We start from the raw sequence: 18,158 nt of genomic DNA on the forward strand, positions 1-18,158 counted from the left end.
GAAATAGGCTCTGTGCCCAGTCTTGCTCATGTTCAAACCGTGGTTTAACCATTTCTTGTGAGCGTTTAATTACAGCTATGCTATCCTTTTCTGACTTCATAGTCGACTCAATCACCAATTGTCGTTGAGTGTAGGAAGAGGAGTATGTATTCACTTGCAAACTCCAGTTCACAAGTTTGCAAAACACTTCACGTGTTTTGCAAACTTGTGAACTGGAGTTTGCGTGAATACATACAAGATGAGCTCGGAATTTTGCAGACACACTGCTGCTGTCAACACGCGACCAGCTTTCGATCATTGTGCCCATAGTCACGACTCCGGGTTATAAATAATTGAGAACAACTGTCTACCGTGAGGACAGAGCAGCTGCGATTTCAATGAAAGATGGATGCAGAATGCATTTATGAGAAAGATGGGGAATCAGGGAAGAGTGGATAATATGAAATGATTGGGTGATGAAATGGAGGGATATGACAATGCGAATGACAGATTGCTGCAGTGTGTGTGTGTGGGTGTGCGTGTGTGTGCGCATTGGGGGCATATTGGGACACAGCAGTCAAGGCAGTGGTTTACAGTGTGGATATGAATATGTGTGCATGGGAGAGAGTATGAATGTGCGTGTGTGTGTGTACGTGGTACAGAGCGTGTGACACTGCAGTGAGGTTCTCTGAACGCAATGCAGTGCCTATCCTCACCTACGCATGCGGCAACAGCGCAGCGCAGCACACATTTTTTGTAAAAACAGCGCAGTACAGCAACACTCCCACACACGCACACACTTTTATCTTCCCCAACACCACCCCAGCACTAACAAACACTGCCACTTTCACTGTAGCAGCTCCTCATTTTCAAACACAAACGTGCACATGCACAATCTCACACACACTCTGTTTTATGTTTACCTGTAACAGCCTTATCGGACTGAGGTTAAACTCTCGTTTCTCTATAGATTCACACCGACGCACAGTTGCTTATTTTAAGTATAAATGTTTCCTGTCCACACAAACACATACTTGCATGTACAAACACATACCCACACTCACACCCACCCACACACAACACACGCACGCACACACGCCCACATTAACATACCCGTAGCAAATTGCCATGCCATCTTTCTCCCTCCCTTGAGAGAGAGGGAGAAGCAGAGCTTCAGCCCAGTGTGACCATGTGACCTGTTGCCATGGCAGCAGCTCAGCTCGGCTCTGCTGGTTCATATGTCACCATGAGGCCAGCGGGTGGTCTGGACTTTGCTGCAGCCTGCTGGGCCACACAGCCTCCTCTGTGTGCCAGGATGGGTGGCAGAGAGGCAGGAAGTGCCAGCACGCTCTCCACTGGGCACAGCGATCGTGTCTGAGTCCACTTCTCCCACAGAAACACAGATATAGAAATTCATGTATACACAAATTGATCAATACATAAATCTTTTTATTTTGCATAGATACATTTTTAAGATATTTTTTTCGATAATTATTTACAGAGAAATATATTTTTATTTGATAATGATATTTTAGCTAAATAATCAGTCATATACTGAGGGAAAAAAGAAACGCAACACTCTCTTTGTGACTGATATTTGACCATTCATTTGATAATGAACAAAGATAATTTAAACAATATCATTAACATAAACAATGTAAATGAACAACAAGTAAGCAAAATAACACTTCATACATTTTACTACGGTCACACTTCAATAACGTGTGTGGCCACCTCTTGCAGCCACTACTTCTTGGCATCTTTGTTGCATAGAATCAATAAGTGTCTGTGTCTGTTGTTGTGGGATGTTCTCCCATTCCTGTAGAAGTGCACCACGCTGTTGCTGTGCATTAAGTGGAGGATTGTGTCTTCTGATGCTGAGATTCAGCATAACCAACACGTTCTATTGGGGAGTAGGAAGGCCAAAGCAGCACCCGTACACCTGCATCCCGAAGTGCATTTGTGACCACTCCAGCTGTGTGTGGCCTGGCACTGTCCTGTTGTAAGGTCAAGCCATGTTGTCTATGTTTATTTACTTATTCAAGACATTGTTGCGTTTCTTTTGTCCCTCAGTGTATATTTTATCTGTAGACAATGGTTTTGAGTAGTCATTTTTCTTACAGGTCTCTTTTTTCATAGATTTTACAAAGTCGCTTGTCTTCTTATTGGCAGATGTGGCACACTCTTAAGATGTTATCAGCCTTGTCATTACAGTTTGAAAAAAAAATTAGTTTGCAAATATTCTTCAGTGAGTAAACAGTTGACAGATACTCAGAGATTGCTGTGTGTGTGTGTGTAGTTAGAGCCATTCTCACCTGGAGGTTGTTTGGTTGAATTTCCTGCCAAGTCATACTGAAGACTTTAAAAATAGCGCCAACTGCCTCAGTGCTAGGTATTCAGCTGGTAGGACCCGTGAGAGACCAACACCCTATCTGTGGGGTTTTGCTTGTACAACAGCCTCAGTCCCCACAGAAATAAATCTATTTATACAAGCATGGACCAAGAAGTTTACAGCCACACAAACATTTATGCCTAGTATGCAGTGTAGCTGCTGTCACATAAAGATTCATATCTTATGTGCATTCCCTCCAGACCTGGGTCAAATACGTATTTGTTTTGGATTCAAATACTTTTCTGTGCTATATTGATCTTGCCTGGTGTAACTGAGCCTGCCAGTATTACCAGAAGGCGGGGTTCGCACTATTTGAGAGTATTTCATTGGTTTCAATACACCAGACAAGATCAGTAAAGAATAGAAAAGTATTTGAATCCAAAACAAATACGTATTTGTCCCAGGTCTGCACTCACTATGACAGACTATACAGAATAGCCACTGGAGAAGATGGTAATGTGCAGCTGACCCTGGGAAGTAGAGATAACTGAAAAAGCAACCAGTTAAATTCCTGCATAAAAAACACATCTTGCCCCAACAGCCCTCTTTTTTTCCAATAATAGTGTCTTCCCAACTGCTATCCCTCAGCAGAACGGAAGTCTAATTTCTATGGAAGAGTTCGGGCCAGCAAGATGATGAAGTGTTCCGCAAGTCTGTGTGAGAGATGAGAACAGTAGCAGTCAAGGGGATTCTGGACCAGGAATAAATCAAATTAGGTTAAAATTGTATAGTGTTTGGACACTTGAGTTTCTCTGACGACCATCAAGCCGCCATTGTGGTTCTCTTTCAATAAAAAATCGTCTCCGCATATAAAATATAATACACTTTTTTATGGTATTGATTCACACAATCTGCTGCTTTGCGCTAATGTTTTGTATGCTACCGTAAATTTGAGGAAGGTGACCCTGGTCCCGGAGTGCAAAAGATATTTCTGGTTTTCATTCCATCCGAACTGCTCAGTATATAATAGGCATTATATATAGTTTATATGGTCCCAATAATAATAATAATAATAACAACAACAACAGCAACAACAACAATAATAATAATAATAAGATCCAAAACCATCATCTGAACCTCTATACACATGAAAAACAACACATGCAGTAAATATGTGTGCATATACTCGCATACACACATAAAAATACACATATATCACACAGATATCTCAGTGTCACAGGTGTGGCTCCTTCCGTCACCCATTTCTCGTCTGGGTCTGAGAAACAGAAAGCAAGGATTGATTTTCTCGTGTCTGTCTCAGGGACTTCCTGCCCCGAGGATCTGGCATTGTTACCCGACGCCCCCTGGTGCTGCAGCTCATCAACAGCCCCACAGGTAAGCCTAGCAGAGCGCAGCGCGGTCACACAAACTACATTTGAGCAGCAGAACCGGGGAGCTGTGAGCTGTAGAAGGCAGGAAGGTTGCCTTTTGTGCCTTGATAATGGTGCAGAACCTGTCAGCCGCCATTTTTCCATTAGGATCTCTCCTTAGCAGCTGGGCCTGCATTAGGTGTGTTGGTAATATGGGAGTAGTCCTATTACCATGGAGGCTTTCACAAACTTTGGATAATGTAAAATACATTATGTTTGTAACAAAGTGACAAGAGAATGGTTTTTAAAATCAGTCTTTTGTGTTGTAAATAACATGCAAATGAAGAACGTTATTTCTGCGTGATTTTTAAATCTTGTATAACAATTAAAAAATTATGTTATACGACAAACCTGCCAAACCTGAGTCAAGACAAGCAATTTCTGCAAGGTGTCTGCACTGTGGGGGTTTTCCCTTCACTTCAAGACAGGCTTAATAGAGCGAAGCACTTCTCTTTCAGCTGTATTTGCTCCCTCAGTTCTGTATGCACCAATTAAACAGCACAGTAGACAGCGAGTTGAATGACCTGCATGTTTTTATGCACAGAAAATAAAGAAAAACAAAATGGCTCTTTGTCTTTGTGTAATACTGGGATTTACAGCAAGGTGTCTGGGGAATGCTTAGTCTCCATGAGCAGACATATGAATTCCTATAAATACAAGATATATCACAAGTATAATGCAGGTAACATAAATATTCCAATATTTTCAACTTGTCTGCATACTGGGCACTTGTAAGTGCATGATGGTCTTAAATATGAATATAATATTCTTTGGAGTGGACTACAAATAATGAATACATAAATATTGAATATTTGTATTAATTTATGGGATCCTGCAGCATAATGGATTGATACTATTGAATACAAATGGATAAAATGCATAAAAAGAAGAAAATCCAATTCAGTGGAGTGACAGGGGACACTGTGTTGTTGAATGTTCAGACGGAGGTGGTAGACTGAGGTTTATCATTGGGTCTATAAAGATTGCATGGCATTTGTTGAAAAAACACAGATGTGATAGTTAAATTTCCCCAAACTATGTTCAAAAAAGATCTGCAGTCAGTGTTCTCAGTTAAGATAAGGCTTCTTCAGTGAAACAGTGTTGATGGTAGACTTATATACTTACTCTGTAGTGTCACCACAGGTTTACAAGCTATTTAGAGAAGAACTACCAATCAGAGCCTCTATTTTATGAATGTAGCAACTGAATTCTGTGCACCAAGGGCTGCAAGAAGAGAGTAATCTTTAATAAGAGAGTAATTCTATTTAGAATACAAATTTCCACAAAAACTTCCAGTCTACATCTGGCCACCTAATAACCCCCCTACCTCTGGCTGGCTAGCTATACAATCTTTTGAACTTTCTACCCCCAGATTCTCTCTACAATAGGAGTTGAGTTCCCAGGTAGACCAAATGGGTAAGCCCACAATGTGCTGAGATCACATTGTGGCTGAAAGTGGGTGTAGTTCGGCTTGCCGTGTTCAGAGTTGGGGCAGAGCCCTGAACCACCTGGATCTGTTTCCTCAGAGTTTGCAGAGTTCCTTCACTGCAAGGGGAAGAAGTTCATCGACTTCGACGAGGTGCGGCAGGAGATCGAGGCGGAGACGGACCGCATCACTGGGCAGAACAAGGGCATCTCCCCCGTGCCCATCAATCTCCGCGTGTACTCCCCTAATGGTGAGAACCCCTCCAACACACTAACACATACGCTCAAAACACCCACGCATGCACACACACACACACACACACACACACACACTCAGGTATTTGCATTCCACTCACATACAGTACCCACATATAGACATTCATGCATAAATATGTGTAACTCATATACATACTGTACGTACAGGTCCGTGAAAATGCATACCACTCAAACAGATACACACACACACACACACACACTCACTCACACACGCACACACACACAAACATACAAACACAGTCTGTAGACATTTCTTCTTTGTATATATATCTTAGCTAGGTAATTGTTTTTAAACTTAGACAGGTAATTTCTCTTGGAAAATACAAGAATAAATAAGTTGGTAAAAATGATTAATTTATTAGTGTCAAGTGTAGTAGAAGCAAAAGTGAGTGATGTCACACACAGGAACTTGAATATAAGTATAATTTGTTTCCTTGATAGGGACCTTTGGTCTTTAGTTTGGTCTTTAGTTTACCAAGCTAATTGTATCTTTTGCGCTTTGTTGATGAAATAGCCGTAGGCCAGAGGTTCAGCAGACGTACTGTACCAGTCTAACAAAGCTCAGCTTACTTGCTGTCAAGCTGCATGGCAAGCCCTTGACTGAATCTCAAATTGGCTAATCCTGAGATGCTGCTTGAATTTTGACCCTGAATGGCACTGCAGTGGCAACTTCCTCATCTGCGTGAAGTCTTGGAATAGTACTGGACAATGAGCTGTCCCTCACCGAGAACATCACAGCGGTGTGTCGGGCGTGCAGATTCTTCCTTTACGATATCAGGAGAATCTGCCCCTTCCTCACCACTTACTGAACCCAGCTCTTAGTCCAGGTGCTGGTCATCTCCCATCTGGACTACTGCAACTCTCCACCATCAGACCTCTGCAGCTCATACGAAATGCAACTGCTCATCTACAACCGTCCCGGACTCAGCCATGTCACTTCCCTTCTAATGTCCCTCTACTGGCTACTGAAATGGGCTGGGTCAGTTAAAGACCTTGGTGCACCTCTATTGGGGAACACTCCATTAAATCTCCAAAAGATCATCAGACCTTATACCTCTCAGCTCTGCAAATTCTGGGTTTCTGCCTTGTCTCAGGATTTACTCATCCTTTCTTTCCAACTCCTTCCACGCGTACCTCTTTTTCTCTGTCCTCCGTACCCTCGGTCGTTCCTGCTCTCATCCCTTCCTGTCGCTCTTCTCTCGCCCCCCCTATCCAGTCCTCAATCTGACTCTGGTAGACCTGCCGGGGATGACCAAAGTTCCCGTGGGTGACCAGCCGGCCGACATCGAGCAGCAGATCAAGGAAATGCTGATGCAGTTTGTGACCAAGGAGAACTGCCTGCTGCTGGCTGTGTCCCCTGCCAACTCTGACCTGGCCAACTCCGATGCCCTCAAGATTGCCAAAGAGGTGGACCCGCAGGGTGAGCCGGGAGGGGAGGGGTGGGGGAAAGACAGAGAGAGAGAGAGATAAGTTAAGGGAGAGGTATCATATCCTTGTGTATCCTCTGTATATTTTCTTATATAGGTCATATATATGTATGCATATATAGGTATATGGGAAATTACAGTACTGGCACAAATTATGCATGAAGAACAAGTCAAGGGATTTTAGAACCTTTATCTGTGCCCTTTTTTGTTGTTTCTCAGAGCCCTTTTCATCTGTAAAAATATATTTGAAACAGTTATCCTCTTGACAAATGGTAACAACATAATATGATCAGAGGTAATTTGAAATAAAGGATACAAGCCAAAAAAGGTTTTCTTTGGTAAATGGACTGCATTTATATAGCGCTGTTATCCAAAGCGCTTTACAATTGATGCCTCTCATTCGCCAGAGCAGTTAGGGGTTAGGTGTCTTGCTCAAGGACACTTCGACACGCCCAGAGTGGGGTTTGAACCGGCAACCCTCCGACTGCCAGACAATCGGTCTTACCTCCTGAGCTATGAGCTTTGAGCTTTGCATGAATATTATCATTCTATAAGTAAAGGTACATGTTCAAACTGATTATAAAATTTCCAACATTAAGATACATTAGAATGCTCAATTATGTAGGTACGAACTAATACATATAGGAAGGTATAATGTTGCTATTTCTTCATTTTTTTGACATTTATTTCATGTTTTATGTTGATATTTCATTTATTACATAAAACATGTATTATGCCAAAAAGAAAAGATAAAATGTTACAAAATATTGCATTAATCATCAAAATCTGTTTATAAATACAGTGTTTCCATTCTATATTTTGTGCCAGTACTATATATGTGTGTGTGTGTGTGTGTGTGTGTGTGTGTGTGTGTGTGTGTGTGTGTGTGTATGTATTCATGTGCACTTTTGTGTATGAATAGATTTGCATGATGTGCATATGTATGTGTGCACACAGGTTTGCGTACCATTGGTGTGATCACTAAGTTGGATCTGATGGACGAGGGGACTGATGCTCGAGACATCCTGGAGAACAAGCTGCTGCCACTGCGCAGGGGTGAGCCGTGACCTCACACACCGTGTCATGTCGTGACAAGTCCTTCTACCCTACCAATACTTAAAGAGCGTGCACGATCTCATTCGTGCCTGTGGCCTGTACGCACAAATGAATGACTCTCTCCAGTCTGGACTGGATCTATAGCAATAACAAGCCAGCACACACACACTCCCTAATTTCCCTATCAATGCTGCCCCCTGGTGGCTGCCCAGGTGTAACTCACTGCAGACGGGATCTGTGGTTTCCAGCAGGAAGAGAGGACACAGACGGGGGAAACCGTGTCTTCATTCCTGTGACACAGGCAGAAAAATGTTTTGCCCTCCTCCGTTGAGCCTGCTGTTTAGTTTCTGGTCTCTGCGGTCAGCGAAAGATCTGCTGATGTGATTTTTCCCCCGTGTTCCATCCAGGGTTGGGTCACAGCCCAGATTTGGCCCTTTAGCACTGGGCTTCGGTCTGTTTTCTCCTCACCATTTTACTTGTAAAAATCCCTGTGCAACTGCATTTGCTCCTCATACATAAAACGCCTTTTCAAAACGTTAAGGCCTGAATTCAATCTACATTTGCTAATTTTAATGCAAATATGTGTTTTCTTTCTTATCTTGTTTTCTGTGTAATCACTAAGACTAAGTCACTAAAATGAAGTTTGCTGAGAAAAAGTGTAATATTTGCATTTTTTGTACGCTGATAAAATACAGGCCCAATGTTTTTCAATATAATATTATTAGGTGGAAAAATGGATGGACGATAGTATGGTAAAACTGTACATGTTAAGACTGTATTGTTGAGGGGAAAACTAAGTATCACTAAGGAAAACTGAGAGTCACTCTCTGTTCTTTGGTATCTCAGAGCTGGGTCATATTCTTTCCTTCCCAGACAGTTATGTTTTTCCTTTCGTAACTATGCCTATTTAAAAACAATCTATGTATATATATATATATATATATATATATATATACATATATATATATATATATATATATATATATATATATTTATTTAAAAATATACATAAGCACACATATATATAATATACTGATAATACGGAATATGCTAATATGATGGCTCCCTTGAACTGGGGCCAGACTTCTGGTCAGGCAACCTTGCTTTGATGCAGCTCTTATGATTTATGATTGCAGTGCTCCTGAGTGTCCTTCCCTCTTAAATCCCTCTTAAAGTCGTATGTCAGGGTTTTCCTGTCCTACACAGCTTCCTCGTGCCTTGAAAAAGAATGAAGGTGCCATCTCTTGTCTCTCATTTCTGTTCATTTAACATGATGATCTGGCAACCAAAGCAGGTAGGGCTGCAAGGGACCGGAGCCAATCAATTGTAGCAGACAAATCGGTGGCCATATTGAGAATCGCATAATGTGTGATCCGAAAGACCATCTCCTGCAACACTCCTGCAACACTGGCTGTGTCCGAATTAGCCTTCTAATTATTGGGTCTTCAAAGTATGTGCTGACTGCTGTGTGGTTTTAGTACCCGATGGGCAGTATGTGAAATAAATCCTCCGTACTATCTTCCACCCTTACTGTGGAATGGCCTAAGATGTTCCGCCCTTATGGCCAACATCATTGTTGTTGTTGAAGAAAATGTCAGCAAAGCTGGGCCTCATTTCTAATCCAGTTAAAGTGGATTTTAAGTGCACTACATTAAAAAAAATTAAGCAAAAAGGGATTTAAAGGGATTTTAAGTATTCTTAATTTATAAAAAAATAATTTTGTCTATTTAACAACCTTCTCACCCAGTGTACTCAGCAACTATACTCAATAGTTCCATGATTTTGACACGGCCACTGTCTCCATCACTGCACTGAGGCCTTGATTCTCTCTCCTGTGTCCAGAGAGAAGACTGCCCCCTACTGGGCTGGCAACAGCAGTTACAGAAGCTATTTGGGTTTCCCCAGAAAGATTCCCATCCAAACACAACCAAGCCCGACTCTTCTTATTTCTGGCAATAGTTTTATAGCAGGATTGAATTACAGTGTGATTTTCCGACTAGAATAGAATAGAGTAAAATTGTATTACTTTATTTTTGCAAGGGGGGACTTCAGGTGAAGGAGCCAGCGTAAATGAATAAACAATTTACATAAATTATATTAAGAAATGAAATTACTGAAATATGAGAGTCTAGTTTACATTACTATTATTTACAAATTAGACATGAAGAATTCTATTAAGAAAATTGTATGCATATGTTACATAGAACAAAAACATTAAAAACTAAAATACATTTTGGATTATGCTAAGTCAGAAAATTAAATCAAACATTTAAATAAAGTTGTGCTGTGTCAATGATGAGGCAAACAGATGTTGGCACTGTTGAGTGCTCTCCTTATTTTAAATGATAGGGTCTTCAGTTTGGAACAGATTTTCCTAAGAGACTGAAGAGTATTTTTAGTTTAGATCCTAGTTTGCATAATTGTAATGCCTGGATGATCTGACTGAGTGAGAGAGTTCCATGTGCCTGTCCATAATGGTGGCTCACTGCTATACTCCTTGTGGCCTTGTGCTGCCTCCTATAGGCTACATTGGGGTGGTGAACCGCAGCCAGAAGGATATCGATGGGAAGAAGGACATCGCGGCGGCCATGGCTGCCGAGAGGAAGTTCTTTTTGTCGCACCCGGGTTACAGACACCTGGCCGAGCGTATGGGCACGCCCTACCTGCAGAAAGTCCTCAACCAGGTGAGCAAAGCAAAACAAGACAGGTAACGCCATGCACAGAGGTGAAAAATCCAGGTTCAGAAGTCCTCCCCAGTATTTTGTTTCACCTGGATTTGCTAATTAGCACAATTAATATGGTTATTCAGCCAGGAGGTGGAACTAAGTAGTGAAATCAGCTGGCTGAGTATATGGGTGGAAGAAACACATAGCAGGGCTTCTACTTTCTGACTCCTGGACTTTCCAGCTCCATTATCTGATCTCTTATGCCATGAACATGAAAGTCATTGATTTTTCACACAGTATGTTCTAATGATGAACAAGGATAACTGAAATCAGTGTGAATGCATTTGGCCTTAAAAATCTTTTCTTTTCTTGAGTGCATATTTTACTTCGAGACTTCTGAAAAAAGACTGTGTAAGAAGCCTCATTAACTGAGGGGCTGTGCCTAAGCCAATCCCTTACCTCCTCTTGTAGCAACTGACCAATCATATCCGAGACACCCTGCCTGGCCTCCGTAACAAGCTGCAGAGCCAGCTGCTGTCCATTGAGAAGGAGGTGGAGGAGTACAAGAACTTCCGCCCTGACGACCCGTCCCGAAAGACCAAGGCCCTGCTGCAGTGAGTCTCCTGTGGCCGCCATCTTAATCATGGCCGCTACCACCTCTGCTACCAGCACTCAAACCACTGCAACTGCTATAACCTCTCAGACTGACACACTAGCCGCAACAGGCGTTAACACAAACAGAAGCCTGGACAAAGACATGTAACTGGTGCGATAACTTTTTAAATACGAACAAATCATTACAACCACTATAGCTTTCCTGACACAAGCAAGAACTGCCCCCCCCCAACATAAACCTTTTACATGTGTAACAACGATTGTAATGCACGTGCAAGTCATTGTGAGCTTTCACAAAGTCGCGACAGCTGCCGTGGTCCCGCCACAGAAACAGGTGGGACACAAGCGCCACAGCCGCTGATCTGGCATAAGCCATACTCACGCGTGTAAGCGCACACGCAGGCTCTCTCCCACTCCTCTCTTTTTTCATTCTGCAGTTCACATGGTAAATGGTTTTATCCAAAGCGCTTCACAATTGATGCCTCTCATTCGCCAGAGCAGTTAGGGGTAAGGTGTCTTGCTCAAGGACACTTCGACACGCCCAGGGCGGGGTTTGAACCAGCAACCCTCCAACTTCCGGACAATCGGTCTTACCTCCTGAGCTATGTCACCCCATATGATGGTAGGCTTGGAAACTAAGGTGAATTCGCAGTGCCTCATGGATGTGGTTTTGCACTGGAATATGGAGTAGATAGATTTTTTGCGGTTGAGAGTGCATGTCTGCAGGTAGGTAGATCGTTGGTGGGTGGGTATCTGAGAGTTGGTAAACACCGTTTGTGCCACATCTATACCAGGCTGCGGGGCTGAATTGTGTTTTGGCCTACGTTTGAAGAACGGCCTAGCCATTGGTGCCGATGACACAGAGGCTCTCTGTGTGTACAGGATGGTCCAGCAGTTTGCGGTGGACTTTGAGAAGCGCATCGAGGGCTCTGGGGACCAGATCGATACCTATGAGCTGTCAGGCGGAGCCAGGATCAACCGTATCTTCCACGAGCGATTCCCCTTCGAGCTGGTCAAGGTGCGAGTAAACACATGCACGCACGCACACACACACACGCATACAACAAAACTGCAACAACGTTGCTCTTTGTCATTCTTATTGTATTCAGTGAAGTCAACTATACGCATGTTTATGGAGTAGTGAGTATACCACCATACTCACTTTGTTCCATAAGAGCATTATTATTCTGATACGTCTGTTACAGTGGTTATGTTTTTTTTTAAATCATTGTTGAAGTATATGACTGACTGTTTTCAGTGGCTGAAAGAAACTCCATAGAAAGCTGTGTTGGAGTGAGTACAACCCAATGCGTGTGTTTAGTGTATGGGCCCATACGCCAGCCGTGCACTTACTCGCTGTCTGTGTTTATTCCTCTCTGTCTGCAGATGGAGTTTGATGAGAAGGAGCTGCGCAAGGAGATCAGCTACGCCATCAAGAACATCCACGGCATCAGGCAGGTTCCCCCTGCTCCTCAGAGATGGCCTCCCCTCTGGCCTGCGTGCTCTCCCCACTCTCTCTCTACCCTACCTGCCCCCTCTCTGCCCTACCTGCCCCCTCTCTACCCTACCTACCCTCTCACTACCCTACCTGCTCTTTCAATGCCCTACCTGCCCTCTCACTGTCCTGCTTGCCCTCTCTCTATCCTACCTGCCCTCTCTCTACCCTACCTGCTCCCTGTCTACCTTACCTGCCCTCTCTCTACCCTATATGCCCTCTCTCTGCACTACATGCCCCCTCTCTACCCTGTCTGCCCTCTCTCTGTATATATGCCCCCTCTCTACCTTACCTGCCCTCTCTCTACCTTACCTGCCCTCTCTCTACCCTATCTGCCCTCTCTCTACCCTACCTGCTCACTCTTTGCCCTACCTGCTCTCTCTCTACCCTACCTGCCCTCTCTCTACCTTACCTGCCATCCTCTCTGCCCTACCTACCCTCTCTCTGCCCTACCTGCTCTCTCTTTGCTCTACCTACCCTCTCAATGCACTACCTGCCCCACTACCTGCCTTCTCTCTACCCTACCCTCCCCTCCCTCCTCTGTGTACTGGTTCTGGGCACAGTGAATGTCACACTCCAATATGTTTAGACATCTCATGAGGACAAGACTGATAATAAAATTGCTTCTGTATTTGTACAGTAATGAGAAATTATTCACAGGCCATTTCATGCAATATTCTGTACTTACGGAATGCTGCCTTGGTTTTTATTTCTTAAAGCGACAGTGTTATTTTCAGAGGTTAGCGCCCACAGAGGTCTTGTTCTCATGCGATGAGCAGTACCGCTGCTGAAACATACATAGGGTTGATTGAACAGTGATTCTCCAGGGTCCAGAGAGAGATTGCTGAGTGCGTGGGGTGGGGGGGGGGGGGGTCTTCCTGCCAACAGAGTAAATGTGAAGGGGACCACTTGGCGCAGGAATCTGTGGGCTTCACTCTTTCTCTCTACCTCTTTCTCTCTCTCCCTGTTTCTCAGTCCCTCTCTCATATTCTTTCTCTCACTGTCTTTCCTTCTCTCTCCCCCTCTCTCTCAGTCCCTCTGTCATACTCTTTCTCTCATAGTCTCTCCATCTCTCTCGCTCTCTCTCTCTCTCTCTCTCTCTCTCTCTGCATCAGTATTCTCTGTTTCTCTCCTTTTACTTCTCAGACTGCTGTGGTCCCACATATGGAAAACGACACTCCAGCAAGGAAGTGAAACTATTTAGGCCCCCCTCCTTCTCTTTCCATTCACCCCCTAGCCCCCCCCCCCCCCCCCCCCCCCCAACCCATGGCCCTGTTTTTCAGACATATCGGAGGCCCTGGGGTGGGGGATGGGATAGAGTACTGCGAATAGAAATAATAAGAATATATCAAAACACATATAACCTGTAACTGAATGTGATGGAATGCATATGATGATGTGATGAATGTGAGTGGTGTATGTGTTCACATGTGTTCGTCTGGTTGCCTTCAGTACGTATTGGAATGGTCTCAAAAAAATACTTCCTTCGTAGAGTGTGATCTGACTATATAATGCAAAATGAGGGAAATTCCTTTAGGTACCAGTTCTTACTGTCGAAGTAAGAGCCGTCAATCTCTCGCTCAAGAGACCACCCAGTTACCTTTTCTGTAATATTTTACACAGAGAATCAAAAGTTTGAGCGGCAGTAATCAAACAAAAAAAAAAAACAGGCTCATTAAAATGCCAGCGTAAATGTTTATGGGATCAGAAGAGAACACAAGGCAGGTTTCTCCACTAAAAAACATGTAAAGTCTGTTTCTAATTTAAGTTCCTCCGAGCTGCCTGCTTTGTTTCTGTCCAAACAGATCACATGGTCTACGTGTTCAGACCATAGACTGTAGACAAAGTCTCTGTGATGTCACCCATTGACTCTTCATGGGTTTGGTGAAGAGCGTTTTGAAGCTAGGGAAGGGCAGTTTGTGGCCGCCGCCATGTTGTACAAATTGGAGCCAGAGACTGCGCAGTAGGGACATGAAGCCCAGTCATCCACTAAGCGCGTGAGATACAGTGACTTGGCAGTGACACAAACTGTCCCTGATTCGTCCACGAAATATTACAGTCTTGTCCCACAGTAACTGAACACATCGGCACATGGGGAGACTTTGTACAAAGAAAAAATATCTCTTGCAACTACATTTTCTTGTGGGAGAAATGATTGACTTTGTATTTTGACTGCATTGTTACCATTGACTTACATTGAAATATGTGACTGAAACACTGATACTGGAGCCAACTACTTACTTATGTTCTCTCTTTTCTAACCCTTTCTCCTTCACCCCGCTTGGCTGTTGGTTACGCTCATCAGAACCGGTCTCTTCACTCCGGACATGGCCTTCGAGACCATCGTGAAGAGGCTGATCGGGAAGATCAAGGAGCCGTGCCAGAAGTGTGTGGACATGGTCATTTCTGAGCTGGTCAATACCGTCAGACAGTGCACCAGGAAGGTGAGGCACCTGCCCTTCAGTTTATCACCATCATCTTCCTCTTTCTCTCTCTCACCCTGTGGCTCATTCTGAGTTGAGATTTGGGTGTCTGCATGCTGAGGTGGGGGCTGTGTGACCCTGAATAACATCTGTAGGTCTTTAACCCTTTGAAGAGTGGGTTTTTTTTTTTTGTTGAAAAATTTAAATCAGTGTTCTAGAACTCCGTTGCTTTCTGTTGCCAGTAGTGATTGTTACATCAGAATTAGAATGTACAGTTAAGAACATTTTGATCACATGTTTGTGATTTCACAGCTTCAAGGGTTAAAAGACTGGATTGTGCAGAAATATCCTCACTAGAGTGCTAATTTACTCTTTCATTCACTGTGCATTTTAAACACACTGTGTACTTTATTGCTTAGTGCTCCCTAAGTCAGAACTTGTACCGTAAGTCTGGAGGTCTGAAGTTAAGTTAAGGGATTGTTGAGTGGCATTACTCTGTGTTGAGCTGTAGTGCCTCAGGGAAAGCTCTCCAGAGAGAGCCTTGGTGTTTTTAAGTATTTTCCGGTGTTTTCTGAGCAATGAAGCTGCGATCTAGCCGCAGGCATCCTGAAGTGCAAGAGTTTCGTTTCAGCCATTAAAAGCTGACTGTCGCATGGGAAGCCTTACGTCCAGATGCAAGAGGCACAGCTGTGTGCTTTGGTTCCAAGAGGAATCATAGTAAGCAATGGCGTGATCATTATTCGGCCATTCTGGCTCTGTCCACCCTGTTATCAGCTCTTTCCCAAATGATTTCCCAAATATTTGTTTCATGTGCAGCCCATCCAATTCAAACAAAATGCCAAATACAGCATTATAGTTTCAGGCATTGGTCTTCATTAGCCCAGTATAAATATAGCAAAATAAAGTTTTCAAATTAAATCCTGAGTTTGAATAGTTGGTGTTGGAGCTACATATATACTTGTTCTGTTTATTATTCCGCATTCATGTTCCTCTTTATTTCGACATAACCAGTGAACATTTCTGAGGTGAAAGTTGGAAACACTATTTAGTGTTGCATTATAGCCATTGATGGATTTTTAGTGAGTGCAGTGGAACGTGACTGGAACTATCTGCTACCCTTATCTGCGCTGCAGGGACATTGCACTCCATGCACTGCGGTGATGCTGCACAAACTGTGGAGTGATAATATTGTGCCCGCTGTGCATCGGCCCACCTGTGTCACACTGTGCTCTGCTCTCGCACCCACAGCTGGCCCAGTACCCCATGCTGAGAGAGGAGATGGAGAGGATCGTCACACAGCATATCCGTGACCGCGAGAGTCGTACCAAGAACCAGGTGAGCCACATCTGATGCTCTCACCTGACATACATACCCAGTGCACTCACCTAGCATACATACCCAGTGCACTCACCTAGCATACATACCCAGTGCGCTCACCTAGCATACATACCCAGTGCACTCACCTAGCATACATACCCAGTGTGCTCACCTAGCATACATACCCAGTGTGCTCACCTAGCATACATACCCAGTGCGCTCACCTAGCATACATACCCAGTGCACTCACCTAGCATACATACCCAGTGCACTCACCAAACATACATACCCAGTGCACTCACCTAGCATACATACCCAGTGCACTCACCTAGCATACATACCCAGTGCACTCACCAAACATACATACCCAGTGCACTCACCAAACATACATACCCAGTGCGCTCACCTACATACATACCCAGTGCGCTCACCTAGCATACATACCCAGTGCACTCACCAAACATACATACCCAGTGCGCTCACCAAGCATACATACCCAGTGCACTCACCAAACATGCATACCCAGTGCACTCAAATAACATACATACCCAGTGCACTCACCAAACATACATACCCAGTGCACTCAACTAACATACATACCCAGTGCACTCACCAAACATACATACCCAGTGCCTCACCTAGCATCATACCCAGTGCACTCACCTACATACATACCCAGTGCACTCACCAACATACATACCCAGTGCACTCACAAATACATACCAGTGCACTCACCAAACATACATCCATGCACTCACCAAACATACATACCCAGTGCGCTCACCTAGATACATACAGTGCTCACCTACAACATACCCAGTGCACTCACCAAACATACATACCCAGTGCACTCACCAAACATACATACCCAGTGCACTCAAATACATACATACCCAGTGCACTCACCAAACATACATACCCAGTGCACTCACCAAACATACATACCCAGTGCACTCAATAACATACATACCAGTGCACTCACCAAACATACATACCCAGTGCACTCACCATAACATACATACCCAGTGCACTCACCTAAACATACATACCCAGTGCACTCACCTACATACATACCCAGTGCACTCACCAAACATACATACCCAGTGCACTCACCAAACATACATACCCAGTGCACTCACCAAACATACATACCCAGTGCACTCACCAAACATACATACCCAGTGCACTCACCAAACATACATACCCAGTGCACTCACCAAACATACATACCCAGTGCACTCACCAAACATACATACCCAGTGCGCTCACCTAGCATACATAAACAGTGCACTCACCTAGCATACATACCCAGTGCACTCACCAAACATACATACCCAGTGCACTCACCAAACATACATACCCAGTGCACTCACCAAACATACATACCCAGTGCACTCAAATAACATACATACCCAGTGCACTCACCAAACATACATACCCAGTGCACTCACCAAACATACATACCCAGTGCACTCAAATAACATACATACCCAGTGCACTCACCAAACATACATACCCAGTGCACTCACCTAGCATACATACCCAGTGCACTCACCTAGCATACATACCCAGTGCACTCACCTAACATACATACCCAGTGCACTCACCAAACATACATACCCAGTGCACTCACCAAACATACATACCCAGTGCACTCACCAAACATACATACCCAGTGCACTCACATACATACATACCCAGTGCACTCACCAAACAT

The 18,158-nt window shown here is 43.8% G+C and overlaps 1 protein-coding gene across 6 annotated transcripts in view; it reads left to right on the forward strand.

Moving 5' to 3' along the window:
• dnm1b (dynamin 1b) overlaps window positions 1-18,158 on the forward strand; it is a 63,823-nt gene that overhangs the window by 16,857 nt on the left and 28,808 nt on the right. For all 6 annotated transcript variants that reach the window (XM_064354561.1, XM_064354564.1, XM_064354558.1 and 3 more), the window contains exons 2-11: window positions 3,633-3,706; window positions 5,268-5,417; window positions 6,659-6,862; window positions 7,827-7,925; window positions 10,449-10,609; window positions 11,063-11,205; window positions 12,089-12,224; window positions 12,593-12,660; window positions 15,007-15,145; window positions 16,373-16,459. In XM_064354561.1, the coding sequence (XP_064210631.1) occupies window positions 3,633-3,706; window positions 5,268-5,417; window positions 6,659-6,862; window positions 7,827-7,925; window positions 10,449-10,609; window positions 11,063-11,205; window positions 12,089-12,224; window positions 12,593-12,660; window positions 15,007-15,145; window positions 16,373-16,459 (1,261 nt within the window). The remainder of the gene's footprint in view (window positions 1-3,632; window positions 3,707-5,267; window positions 5,418-6,658; window positions 6,863-7,826; window positions 7,926-10,448; window positions 10,610-11,062; window positions 11,206-12,088; window positions 12,225-12,592; window positions 12,661-15,006; window positions 15,146-16,372; window positions 16,460-18,158) is intronic.

Source organism: Anguilla rostrata, chromosome 10, assembly GCF_018555375.3.
Source record: "Anguilla rostrata isolate EN2019 chromosome 10, ASM1855537v3, whole genome shotgun sequence".
In the NCBI taxonomy this organism is placed as follows: Eukaryota; Metazoa; Chordata; class Actinopteri; order Anguilliformes; family Anguillidae; genus Anguilla; species Anguilla rostrata.